Raw genomic sequence first — 14213 nt, 5'->3', positions numbered from 1 at the left:
TCCAGTCAAATGGCAGGTTATTTGTGTACTCGGAGTGCCATATTGAAGTTCCCATTAAAGCTATCAGAGTGGAAATCTATCATACTACCCTGGTAGCAACTAAACACTGTGACTTTTATAAAGCGCTGCACATTAGTATTGAGCCAATATAATTTCATGGTATTGTACATCACCTTTATGTAAGTCCTGGATGAATTGACTTTGGCGGTGGCTTGATTCTAAAGCCTTCTAAATAGAAAGACTGTGCCATGAGTTTGCCTCATTATCTTGATATACAGTAAGTCCACACCGCAGCCACAACATGATTAGGTCAAAGTCATATCACCCTCAGCCTGACTTGCACTGTTTCAGTTAATGTTAGCTGGAAATTGCTGCTTTTTGGAAAGCAAAAGTGTAAATTTACAATTTGGCTGGCAGAAAAACAACACGCGAGGCCCATTATCACCTTTCTCAAAAGAACACAGGCTGTAACAACCTACCTCAAAAGACTGAAGGCCCAAAAAGAAGAAGTTACAGTAGCTCTCACGTTCTTCGCAGCTTGTTTCTTGCTCAAATTAAGCTTCTTTTCCTGCCCATCAAAACTTATGTTTCAGTGCATGTGCGTGCGATATGTCTAAGCTTTTATATTCAGTTCAATCAAGACATGACTACCTCATCTCCTGTTTTTCCCCAAGTCCTTTTGATGAGGTTTGGCTTCTAACATTCGGTCCGGGTCCCAGAAATCCAATTTGACAGAAATAATCACGGCCTCCGCATTTTGTAGACTATTACACCACTGTAGAGCTGACTTTAAAGCCTGTATTTATATGCACCCTGTTAGCCTACAATATGTCAACTCTATCTATAATTCATCCTGCTGAGAGCCTGCTAACTTATGGCTCTGGCTCCTCCTCAAGGCCACAGTAATATTTCCTGAGCACTGTTTAGTATTCACCAGTAGCCTGGAGGCCGTAACATGTTGCTTGATTTATTAATCTCTCTATAGTAAAGACCCTCTCCTTGCCTCCATATGCCTTACATAGGATTGTCCATGCATCATATCATAGACACACACACACACACACACACACACACGTAGTGCAAACCTGTGCTAATCCCCTGCTGGTTTAATTGAGTGCCATTGTTTACGCTCTCTCGGTAATTTGCTTCTCTGGTGCGGCATTTCACTTTCATTACAGAATGTAATTATATTTTGTCTATTTTTAGTCGTGACATTGTTTTGTAATTAGTGAAGGGCCCGATCACTCAAAAATCAATTTGCAATTAGATCGCTCCTAACCTTTTTAAAACGTACAGTGCCATTTAGGATGCCAGCAGTGTCTTAAGTATGCTTCTCTGAATCACAAATGTCAAATGTACAGTCCTCCTTTTCAGTCAAAATGTATGTTATATACGGCTGAACAATTAATCGAAATTTTATCGAAATCGCAATATGGCCTACTGCAATTTTCAAATCACAGGAGGCGCAATATTTGTTAAAGGTGAAATGTGTCAAAATAGCATTTGAAATGAAATATTGTGGTGCTGCAGAGATGTCCTGGCCTACACATCATATTCTACAGACTTAAGAAAACATCTTTGTTTGGTACAGATCCCCGCAAAAATCACACCGTAATCATTTTAATACGTTTTTCAATGAAAATGAGAATAACGATGTAAAAATGATCATTCCCTCTAATATCGCAAATCATATCGCAATTGCAATATCAGTCAAAATAATCGCAATTAGATATTTTTTCAAAATCGTTCAGCCCTAATGTTATAGCAGTCGTCCTCTGCCATTAATCCCTGTTGCTGTGGTTTTTGTGTGCGTGTGTGTGTGTGTGTGTGTGTGTGTGTGTGTGTGTGTGTGTGTGTGTGTGTGTTTTCCACAGGTGAGCCGATGTGAGAAGTTTGGATATGGGGTGATGGTGACGCAGGTGGCAGCGACCGCTCCCGGGGTGGTGGCCCTGCACAGTTCAGGTACACACACACACACACACACACAGAGAGAGAGAGAGAGTTGCCAGTAGGCTTTTATAGTAAGTGTTGTCTAGTCACGGCGTCCCGTCACATACACACACAGGCTTTATTAACAAGTCTAGCAGATTAAGTCTTGGCAATGTACAACATCAATTATGAGTTAACAAGCTAATTAAAATATCTGCACTTTTCCCTCTGTTTATTCTGTCACTGAAACACAAATAGTCCTGCCCTGCTTGATTTCAAAAATACATTAACCACAAAAAATTAATTCTCTTACGGTGTCTATTCAAGCCAAAAGCCGGTCCACGATGCATCATAATTACTGCAGGACACACTTGGAAATAGGAGTTTAGGTGTTATAGACCCCCTTTCCTCCTGGCATTAATATGCATCCTGGGTGATCTGGTACTAATCGGAGACAGCAAAAAAAACACATCAAATCTAGATGTAAATGAGCTCAAGATGCGTTGAAGATCGGAACAGATAGCAGCATCCTTGTCAATAATGGATTGTCAGGATACTGGTGGATGAAGGACAGGTGGAAAGGGGGCCAAATATACTGTAGTGACGCTCCTCTTCAAAAATCCTGCTCTCGGCCACTGGCTCGGTGTTGTTGTGCTGCAGGTTTTGTCCAGGCGCTGGTGGTGGAGCTGTGGTCCGCTCTGGAGTGTGGGAGGGAGGACGTCAGGGTGGTCCACCCCAAACCCACACCCATGGACCCCATCGACAGGAGCTGCCTCAAGGTACGCCCTGTGTGTCAGTGTATGTGTGTGTGTGTGTGTGTTTGTGATCGTGTGCTAGGGGTGAGACGATATATCGAAATTGAGTATATCGCAATTAGGGCTGAATGATTTTGAAAAAATATCTAATTGTGATTATTTTGACTGATATTGCAATTGCGATATGATTTGCGATATTGGAGGGAATGATCATTTTTACATCATTATTCTCATTTTCATTGAGAAACGTATTAAAATGATTATGGTGTGATTTTTGCGGGGATCTGTACCAAACAAAGATGTTTTCTTAAGTCTGTAGAATATGATGTGTAGGCCAGGACATCTCTGCAGCACCACAATATTTCATTTAAAATGCTATTTTGACACATTTCACCTTTAACAAATATTGCGCCTCCTGCGATTTGAAAATTGCAGTAGGCCATATTGTGATTTCAATAAAATTTCGATTAATTGTTCAGCTCTAATCGCAATAGAAAAATGTGACGTATCGTGGGGCTGAAAAATGAATCGTGATATCAGCTCCATTTTATTCTGCTGTAGTAATCACAAATGAGACGGCTTGACCATCACAATTTCGCAAACTCTCCATTGAAACTCTCTTATGAACAGGATCACACTGGACTTGATGGGCTTGAGTTTTTCACTCATTGCTCGGATTTGGAACAAGCACGGGCTCAAACAGTATTCTCGAAAAATACATTTACTTGCAATGTCTCCGTAGAAAATGACTGGACAGCCCAGGTCAGGACAGCCTCCGATTTTCTGGGCCGAATCAATCTCTAGCCGCATGTGTGATAACGCGCCGGCCTCCGACAGCAGCCCGGCCGCCTCTCTCTCTCTCAGTCAAACTCGCAAAGTGAATACGGACGGCCGGTGAAGTGTGAGCTGTGCCTGGCCACCGGTGAATTTAAAGCCTGCGTTATCAGCGGGTCAGCTGCCAGGGGCCAGCTGAGGCCGAGCTGAGCCTGTGCTGCGAACAGATAGAAATGTGTAGTTTAACATGAGCGAGTTGGTGACTGACAGAGGCTGTATGTGCCTTGACCTTTACAGTGCAGACTAAGTATGCAGTGCAGCCTTCATGGATTACAGCAGCTTTCTTTTTTTTTTAGCAAACATGCTCCCTGATCAATTTGCTGTTGTGCAACAAGATGCTTGGTAGCAGTTTCGCCTCTGCATGTTCAGTATTTAGTATGCTACAGCCAAGATATGTTTATTGTTTGTCGGACAAAAAGAAGAACTCGGAGACTTTACCGCCTACTTAATACTAGGGATGGGACGATATATTGAAATTCAACATATCGCGATACAAAGATGTGACGATACGTAGCGTGGGGCAGAAAAATGAATCGTGATATCAGCTCCATGTTATTCTGCTGTAGTAATCACAAATGAGACGGCTTGACCATCACAATTTCACAATCTCTCCATCCAAATTATATTATTGTCACTTTGTAATGACATTTTAAAATTGTTGTCTACATTCTAGCGAGCCAGTGCCATCACTAGAAAGATTTGCGTCTCAGAAATAAACAGAATTCTGCACAGTCAGACTTTGTTGTCATTGAACTTTTATTTATTACATCGTATCGTATCTAAATCATATTGCCAGTATGCCAATGTGTTCCTTTACTTGCCCGTGATGCCATTATGAATTTGGCGTTTTTGTCGATAGAGCTGTCATATATACAGCATGCATGCAATATATCGTCGCTGTTGGGTGAAAACCTTTTGATTTTGATTTTGATTTACATGTTATAACTTCAATGGAATGAATCTATTCTACAAAATTCTACAATCTTTGGGTACATGACACCCTTTCGAAACCAGTTAGACCAATTGAAAAACGCGAGGTTTCCATCCAACAACATCGATATGATGTATACTGTACATGAATGAATGAATCTGCTCACTGTGATGTCAGTCTTAACCTCTCTGAACACGCCATGCATTACTGTGGCTGAAAAAAAACACCAAAATGACCTTGTTAAATGTTTTAGTCCAGTTGCAGCTTGCCCCGACCAACAGTTTAGGCTAGAACCAGCATTTGAATTAAAGCAAATGAAGCAAGGCAAACGGAGAGCTGCAAAGGCCCACATGCCCTCCCAACACCTGAGCCCTTCTAGCTAAATTCATTTTTGCGGAGGGACCCATTCAAAAAAAAAAAAAAAAAGCACAAACGGGCAACAAAATAACGCCTCCGCATCCACAGGTCGTGGAGGAAAAAGTCTGTGATGTGACTGACTAAAACCACCAAACAAGCCAGGAGTAGATGAAAGAACCGGGGGAAAAAAAACAAACAGAAAATATTGAAAAAAAAAATCCTCTCATATTTTTACAGTCACAGCAATTGAAAAAGACTTGTGTTGTTCCTTTGTAAGCTGTTCAATAAACTAAAAGGAGAGAGATGAGTGCGCGCGTGCATCGCTTTTTTCCCCTTTGATTCCCATGTATTTCTCTGTTCTCCTTGATCCAATGATGAGAGCAGGTAGACATCTTATTGTGCCTTGATTGTTCTCCAGGCTACCGCTTTTCTCAGATGTGCAGAGGAAGTGTGTGTGCAGCTGTGTGTGTGTGTGTGATTTCAGCGTGTGAGAGTGCTCACAGAATGTCAATGGAAGTTGAAGATGATTTGAAAGCAAACCGAGAGCTTGTTTGAGTGTCCCGTCCCAATGAACCAAATAATAACAAGTGTTTTAAAGGAAAAGGTCATTGTGTGGCTACTGAAAAATGGGTGGCATTCCCCTTTAAGTCCTTCTCTTTTTTTTTTCTCCTTCATTCTTCATCTCTCTCTGTTAATTTCACCCTTTCTCCCCCTCTTTCTGGCCTGCTCCCTGTGGCTTTCCCTGCCTCTCGAACCCTTTTCTCTCTTCGCTCCCTGCTTGCTTTTTTCCCCCCCTCTCTCTCTCTCTCTCTCTCTCTCTCCCCCCCAGTCTTTCCTCTCCCTGGTCAACCTGCTGTCCTCTCCCCAGTCGGTGTGGGAGCTGCTCGGCCGGCAGCCCCTACCCAACAAGAGCGACTACACCCTGCGAGAGATGCCCACCTCCGTACCTGTGAGTGCACACACACACACACACACACACACACACACACACATCCCAATCTATATTTTAGTCTGGCTGCAGTACCTTCCTCGGCCATTTGAGGGCATGTTTGCGCTTCATTTCCCCTTCTCGCACCACCCACGTTAAAAGTGTTCCACCTCGCAAAGGCCTCCCCCCTGATCCCTCGACACGCTCAGCACGATGTACATTTTTCCACCGTACACACTCCCAATAAACCCCCCCCCCCCCCCCCCCCGCTCACGTTTTGCACCGTGACCATTGTATTCCTCTTCACGGCCTCTCATCACATTCCCCCCAGGACCTGATCGACAGGCTGATTGCCGTGAATTCAGATGCGAAGATTCACTCCCTGTTCAACTACGAGCAGTCTCACACGTTTGGCCTGAGGTGAGATTGATATGTTCTTTTCTTTCTTTTCTTCGTGGTACTTAATGTCAGCGGGGGGGGGGGGGGGGGAGCACAGAAGGGATGTGCATTGGTGAACGGCTGCAAATGCGCGCATCGAGTGCCTTACCGTCTAATTAGCACCTGGTGACACACACACACACGCACACACACCTCAGCCTCTGACAAATACCAGACTGACATGGCTCTTTATACTTTGATTACCCAGCATCGAAAAGCTGATGAAAGGATTCCGCTGGATGAGAGAGAAATGAGCTGAGCTGTGTGTGTGTGTGTGTGTGTGTGTTCTGTATTTATGGGATAGAAAGGTGAGGAAAATCCTCCAAAATGAGCGTCTATTTTAAGGTTTGCGTTTAGGTTTAGTGTTATGGTTTGAATTAGGATCAGGTTAGGGTAAAGGTTAAGGTTAATGCTGCAAAATGCAACTTTTCCACATTGAAATAACAGGATTCATCACACATTATCAGTCTGTGTCTGTCTGTGACCCCGTGTGTTCGTGCCTTGCCTGAAATTGGCTTGTCAGTGATGTCGGGATGTGTATGGGGCGTATACCATTTGCTGTGGGTCTGTGCCATGCTGTGTCGAACGGGCCAGCGGTGAGCCGGTCGTGGCTATCCAGGTGAGGTTAGAAGCCACAGAGCAGGGAGGCCATAGAAACAACGGTAATGGAGGAAAGCAGTGAGAAAAGAAAGAGCAACACAATGAGCATCAGCGTTGCTTTGCCTCAGACCAGATGACGGATCATCAAGATGAGTGACAAGTGTCGGGAGTGGGAACTTGACCAACTGAGGGGGAGGAGGGCGGGACTAACAAATACACATCCTGTCATCAATGAGTGTCCTCACAAGTACAGTAACACAAACCGAGTGTGTTTGTGCGAGAGAGACATAAAATAATGTGTGCTAGAGAGAAAAAAAAAAGAATGTCTTCGCCTGCATGTGCACGTGCGCACACACACACACACACACACACACACACACACACATTCATCTGTCCTCGCTGTGTATGTGTGTGCGCACATGCCGCGTGGGCCGCCGTGCGCTCCTTTGCCTTTTTTAAAAGGCTCACTGAATTCCAATACATTTGACTTGTGTGGAGCCCCACTGTCGGACTGACTCACTCTGCCTGTGTCTGTCAGTCAGCCCACTCCTATTCACATCCAGCAGCCAGTGAAAGGAACGAGACGCTCTATTCATATACCACCCAGACTGATGGGACTGACTGACAGACTTACAGTTACACTCACACACTCTCCATCTCTCTCCGCGGTATCCCTGGGTCCTGAAAGATGTATTAATGTGCTATTAAATCATTGGCACATTCATTTTGAGACATTAGTATAATTACTGTAAACAAACAAGACCATCGCGGAGAAGACTGGCAGCTTCTACTGGCCTGTACACTGCATTTTAAATTGTGTGATACCGGGTTAGATTTGGAGGGAAATCTGCTGTATTGCTTTACGGTACAAAGGGAGATTGCTTTATGGCACAAAACCGGAGCAGGTTTTGCTTTAATACACAACTGTATTCCACTAGTCAACTTAGTTCCACTAGTCTAACTGTGTATTTTCAACTTCACAGTAGCTTACCTGGTCAGAAGGTATACTGGCTCTTATCAAGTCTTAAATTTGGCTTTTTGGAACCCTGTTAACTAGATGTTTGTGCGATCGCACGTGTGAATGCATGCACATATTTTCTGCCGAGGCACATTAAATTCACCTTCATTTGAAGTCGGCCAGAAAAAACACACACACACACACACACACACTCTCGCATACGCTTTAAAACCTCCACTTACGCAAACAGACATACAGCCTGCCAGACACCTGCCTGTGTGATTGAGGGACTTTGTCTCCACAGCGAGCTCGGGTGTGAATCCATCACTGATGAATAATAGATGGCACAGCAATCACTGGTATAGAGCCAGAGAAGACATTAACAAATCTCTTTTGCTCTGTAACAATCATGACAAGTGATATTATCCTTGACAGCACGATTATTTTAGCCAGCCCAATCGATGTTTTAGACCACTTTTTCACAAGAGAGCTGCTGTACATGCCATCCATTTTTGTCTTTGGTTTGTGTGCATCACCATTCTCTGCATCTCACTATGGACTCCATACACCCTCAGTTTGTAAGCCTTCAGCCAACAGTTCGTATGGGATGTATGTAGGCGACTCAGGTGTTGATTGATCACTTAGGCCATAGAATGAATAATAGAAAACAACAGCTACAGGTTCCTGAAGTGTACATGGCGTGGTAACCTAACCAGAAAAGAAGGCAAAAACTGTCCTCACCTATTTTCTACCTGAGGTCTACGGAAGCTGATGAGGGCCAGAAACCCTCAGCTCTTTTCCTCATTGCTAAAAGCCTCTTTGTTGCCATAGCAACCTGCACTCATGGTTCTATACACATTTTCTATACAAATATGTTGTGGGACAGTGCTAAACATTTGAACTAAGTAAGGGTTAGGTTTAGTCACCAATAATGTTAGCATTATCGATGCAAAGACAGTGTTGTTCACACTAACTATCAGTAGGGTGAAGCAAATAACCGATGCGGCTTTTATTAAGCCTGGAATTTTAGAATAGATGAAAAGCATGACCGCTTTGCAGGGAACTCCAGAGTTGGTTAAATTGGTTCTCAGCTCACAGTGCAGCGTGGGCATCAGGGAAGTGAACAGGTCCTCAGCAGAGAGTAGGGCTTAGGGAGGAACACTTTGTAGTGGAACATAGCCAAAGTCTTCCTGGCAGACCAGAGAGGGTTGTACAGTCCACAGCGGAGTTCAATTGTGGTCTTCTCACCTCCCCAAACAAAGTGAACCAGATTAGAATAAGTTAGAACAAAGGGGGTAAACACTCCAGAGTTTGCTTCGACGACAACAAACGAGTTGCGTGTGAAAGCACCCTAAGATGCGTGACAAAGTGGAAGAGATGAACTTGTTTTGTTTCAGGCTCAGTAACAGCTGAGATTCCCCATGGTACAATACACTGTCGCGGTATTGTAAATTGCTTGCAATGTATATGCTTCTAATTGCTCTGCCTTGTTTAGGTGCACAGCCTGCGGGCTTTTCATACTGCTACCTGCGTATGTTTAGATCATTAATTAGATCGCTTGTTTTCACTTATAGAGAACTGTTTTTGTCTCTGCTGTGTGATCTGCTGTTAGATTTTCGGGGATGTACATGCCATCTCCACAAACCTATGGGAAACTATAGAAGCTATAGTCCTGGCCAGCATGAATGACAGCTGCAACATGAAGTGTGCTGATGGGATGGCTTGTGTTATAGTGCTCAGGAGGCAAATGTGAAGCAAAGGGTTGTTTCAAAAATCTATTAGCCCTCCAGCCTCTCTGTTCCTCTTTGTGTACTGGTCTCTAAGTGAGTTTAATCTGAATAAAACACCTCTTCTTTCTGCCAGACTGCCATTTTGGACATCGATCAGTTCGGCTAGGCTCTTGGTCTCTTTTCTTTTTTTCAAACTGCAATTAATGCCAGTTGTAGCTTGAGAAGAGTCAGCTTATTGAACCTGAACAAACAGTTGGTTTTTGGCTAACTAGACAGCAAGCTAATTTAGCAAATCGGCAATCTCTGAACCCATCGTCTATCGGTCTGATGACGATTAGACTTTAGGGGCAACAGCCAATATTTCGCGGTTTCTGGTGTAGCCAGCGGACATCCGGGCCAAGACTTCCTCTTCTGTGCGCTGGTCATTGTTTACAGTCCGATTAGCAACTTGAGACGCGAGAATGGATTTGGAGTTGAGAGACGACGCCTCATATGGAGATATCTGTTTATAGAGATTAGCCCAAATGTCATCTGGACCTAAAACACCTACAAAAAGTATCACTTTAATCCGGTCATAGACGTCGTCTCTCAACTCAAACTCCATTCTCGCGTCTCAAGTTGCTAATCGGACTGTAAACAACCAGCCAATACTAACCATGTAAGGTTAGCTATTGTGCAAATGAGATGAGTCAACAAGACAGTGATAGATAGCTGACCAGATGCTAAAGTTAGCTAGCTAACAAGCTGTGGGTCCTCCCCCCTAAACCTTTTAAATGACTAATTGTTATTTCCTGTATATTGATGAATTTCTCCATGTGGTTTGGCAATTCTACCGGGCTATCAATCATTTTTCATTTTAGAAATGTCATCTGCGGGAGAAAAACCTTCAGATGGGCCAGATGTCGTCAGGTCTTCAGCCACACGTCTTCAATCTCATTACAAAATAATTCAAACAAATGCAATAGAGTTCAATATGATAGAGTTTACTGACAAATCAAGTTCAATCAACTCGAGCTGGTTCCATGGAAGCAACTGAACTAAATTCTATTAATCATCCTGTATATACCTTAATATGCTCCACCTTTTGGTGGAGCTTTAACACAGGTACCACCTCTCTGCAATAGTACCTAACTTTTTTAATTGCTGCTTTCTCTTCTTCCCAGCAAAATAGTGTCAACATGACCTCAAACATTGATAAAAAATAATGATGTATTTGCTATGTTATGCATCAAACCTGAACATTATGCGAGCAGGGTGCATGTCTGCATAACAAAATCCAGTTTCAACCGGACACTCAAGGCCATCTCTGGTCAGAACCCTCGTTTATCTCAAACCGGTGGAGAATGGAAAGTTACTGAAGACAAAGACAGCTTTCAACTGAGAAATGTATCATGCTGGATACATGATGAACAGAATGGCCTGGTTACAGATATTATTATGCTTATTCATCTCCACTCCTATATATTGAGTAATATACACACATGTGGGCCTTTTAAATGAATCAAAAAATCTCCCACACATCCATACGTATTAAGTTTCAGAACACAGTAGTAGAAGAACACTTGTAGATTCCAAGGCTGAAATTATGTCATAGTTTTGCATCTTTTATTTAGTGTTGTTATCTGCTCTTCTTTTAGACTTGCCTCCAGCCTGACAGTAGCTGCGGTTACATGAGCGTTATTTTTTTCATTCTGAATGAATTCATTCATTGGAAATTGTATATCCACTAAAGTGAGTCAGTTTGATTAAAAAAAAAAAAAAATTCCAATGTCACTATACATGGATGTCACTGAATGAAGCTCAAAATATATATAAAATAGTCACACAGAAATTGACCAGTCCCTCACATTAACAGCAGTTGAGATCTGTTTAGTGCCAGGATGGTTTCCTATTGCACTGTACAGAACTTACAGACTAAAGCTCTGTCATATGGACTAGCAACTTGTGAGCCAATACATACACAAGCTGTAACACAGTTTGCCCTGGTGAGTGGTACAGCCTACAAAGCGCGTTCTGGTGGTTAGTCTGTCAAATCCCTTTTTATCACTCACCTCAGATCCAGCCTTCTGCCCTGCCGGCTCTCTGTCTACTGAGTCAGCCTCACTCTCACTGCTGGGTTTGTCAAAAAGAGGATAAAAGTCCAAAAGACACATTGAGCACACTCCCTCACATTAATAGCAGAATTTCAACATATGTCATAGCATAGACCAAAGTCGCTTAGTACTGAATGCATAGAAAACTATCTTTGAGAAGGGCTGCCTTTCAATGAAAATGTTTATGCTCAAATATGTTTCTCACACTTGGACAATTTGCATGATTGGATATGCTCTATTATCCCCTGTTGTAAGAAATTCGATGAAAGTTCTATCAAGTGACCTGTAATTTGATATCACACAGATGTACAGTATACAGCCCAACTGAGAATGAACAAGCAAATAGTAAACATGTTGTCCCCCACCAGTGATGTAGTTCCACCCTTGGGTCAGTCAGTGATTGCTGAGTGAACTTGAAATATGATAAATTGTATAAGCATTTTCGTATGGGACAATGAAAGGACAGATTGACCATATATTTCTGGCGCCTACTCTCCTCAGAATTAGGCTTACAAGTTATATCTTGAAATGTAGTAACTGTAATTGTCCTGTTTTTACTCAATACAGTACAAAATATAAGAACTACAATACGCAATAAATACAATCCGTACATTACACAATGTACACTACAATACAATTTATAATACAATATACAATATAACAAACAACACCAGGAGCATGAGTGTTATGAATAATATAAATGCTAAATGATAAGTGATATATGGTATTGCACAGTAGGTAAGTGGTAATAGAAGTAGTCAACACTGATGGCACAGTGCTAGTGCAGTGATGATGCAATAACAGTACAACAGTCCAACAACTGTACAATAACTACAGTGTCTTGTGGTTAGAGGTTTGCCCAAAAATTCTCCATTGACTCTCACTTCAACACATCAACCCAGTCTGATGTCTCCAAGTGTGTAGCGTGTGTAGACTATTATGTTACCTATAACTGTAATTCTTTACCACTGAGTCCCCATTCATTGTCCCCCACATTGTATGATAACTTTAACTGTATGACCTGCTTTACCACTGAGTCCCCATTCATTGTTAATGCCGCCCCCTAGCGGCACAAAGTCAATGTTACAGTGTGACTAACTAACGAACGAACAAACTAACGGATGGAGACCGATCCATAGTCCCCCCTTTGGTGGGGGACAATTAGAAAACAAGGAAAAATTAATAGAGTAAAGAATCTTTCTAAGCATGTGGGCATATTTTCTGGTTTGTCATCACCACTAGGCCAGATGACGTGAGTGAAATGATCGGTCAGTGTCAATTTACTTTTGTTTTCTTTGCAAAGAAATTGCAAAATTCCTCCATTTTGTCATTACTCGTCATCTTGAGTGAGTCTTGATGGAGGACAGGATGTAAGTGAGGTTAGCTAACGCTGCGCACTGTAAAATAAAGGAGGTGGAGAAGGAGGCTAGTAAAGCTAACATAGTGTGGAACAAACTCGCAAATTGAAAGATTGTGATTCAGGGTAACGATTAGGGATGGGCCGGTATATCGAAATTCACTATATCGCAGTACAAAAATGTGACAATGCACATTGTGGGCCAGAAAAATGAATCGCGATATTAGATATAATCGCCCGTGATAATGACATTTTTAAATTGTTGTTTACATTCTAGAAAGCCAGTGCCATTGCTAGAAAGATTTGTGGCTCAGAAATAAACATAATTCTGCACAGTCAGACTTTGTTGTCATTGAACTTGTATTTAATACATCATATCATGGTTGTATCGAATCGTGAACTCCATATTGCGTATCAAATCGTACTGTAAGATTAGCACATCATCCCATCCCTAGTAATGATAGAACAAAAACTTTAAACTTGCTGCCGTTCTAGCTAGCTAAGCTAGCTAACATTAGCAGGCCAACATTTGCAGCTACCTACAACAGCACACCATCTATTAGTCATCAAAATACATTTAGAAGAAACCCAGTACAATGATAATACTTTAGCTAGCACATACTAACACAGTGTTTGCTGACGTTATAGCCCCTTTCACACTTGCAGCCAGTAAATTTAACGGTACAATATTGCGTTAATGGTAGCATTATGTTAAAATAGCGGAAAGGCGTGTTTTCTGCTACCCAGAACTTTTACGGGTTTCATTAGTTCAAATCTTGACTGTAGAGGCTCATGCACACCTTCAGTTTCTTGTAGACACGGAGGAACAAAGGAGGAACAAAGAACATTCCAGACAGATATAGCCAACATTTCCTCAGGTGAGGCCAATCAGGGACCAAGAGCTGTCAGGCAATCAGTCCCACAGTCTGTATGCATTTAGCCAATTAGAAGGCACAACCCACCATCAAAAATGGACATTCCACAATCTATGATGGACGGCAACTACATCAAGACATATACAAACATTGAATCACATAGTCAAAGTTACAAACAATTTATCCAAAAATAATATTAGGCTAATGGTAAATCTCAGGGTAACATTATCACAATTTCACTGTTTAGGCTACCCCATAAATATACCTCTAAATAGGCAGTAGATTACCACAATACAAAATTAAAATAGCCAAATTCAATCATATAATAGTAGAAATAGAAAATAGGAAAGAAATGTAAGAAAAAAAATGAATATAGAAAAATACATCGAATCTCACAATTGAAATACACTGAATCTCACAATTGAAAT

At 42.0% G+C, this 14213-nt stretch overlaps 1 protein-coding gene across 1 annotated transcript in view; it reads left to right on the top strand.

Annotated features, from left to right (window-relative positions):
* Positions 1-14213, top strand: part of tbc1d32 (TBC1 domain family, member 32) — a gene marked incomplete at its 3' end in the record, with an annotated part of 71566 nt that overhangs the window by 28653 nt on the left and 28700 nt on the right. Inside the window, exons 20-23 of the mRNA XM_071547230.1 lie at positions 1875-1962; positions 2590-2708; positions 5636-5755; positions 6066-6154. Coding sequence (XP_071403331.1) covers positions 1875-1962; positions 2590-2708; positions 5636-5755; positions 6066-6154 — 416 coding nt within the window. The remainder of the gene's footprint in view (positions 1-1874; positions 1963-2589; positions 2709-5635; positions 5756-6065; positions 6155-14213) is intronic.

The sequence above is a fragment of the Centroberyx affinis genome, unplaced genomic scaffold, assembly GCF_046629955.1.
Source record: "Centroberyx affinis isolate AG114_WGS23_722 - 3 ecotype Tasmania unplaced genomic scaffold, CSIRO-AGI_Caff_v1 ptg005735l_1, whole genome shotgun sequence".
Classification (NCBI taxonomy): Eukaryota; Metazoa; Chordata; class Actinopteri; order Beryciformes; family Berycidae; genus Centroberyx; species Centroberyx affinis.
This window is presented reverse-complemented; position numbering and strand designations above follow the sequence as displayed.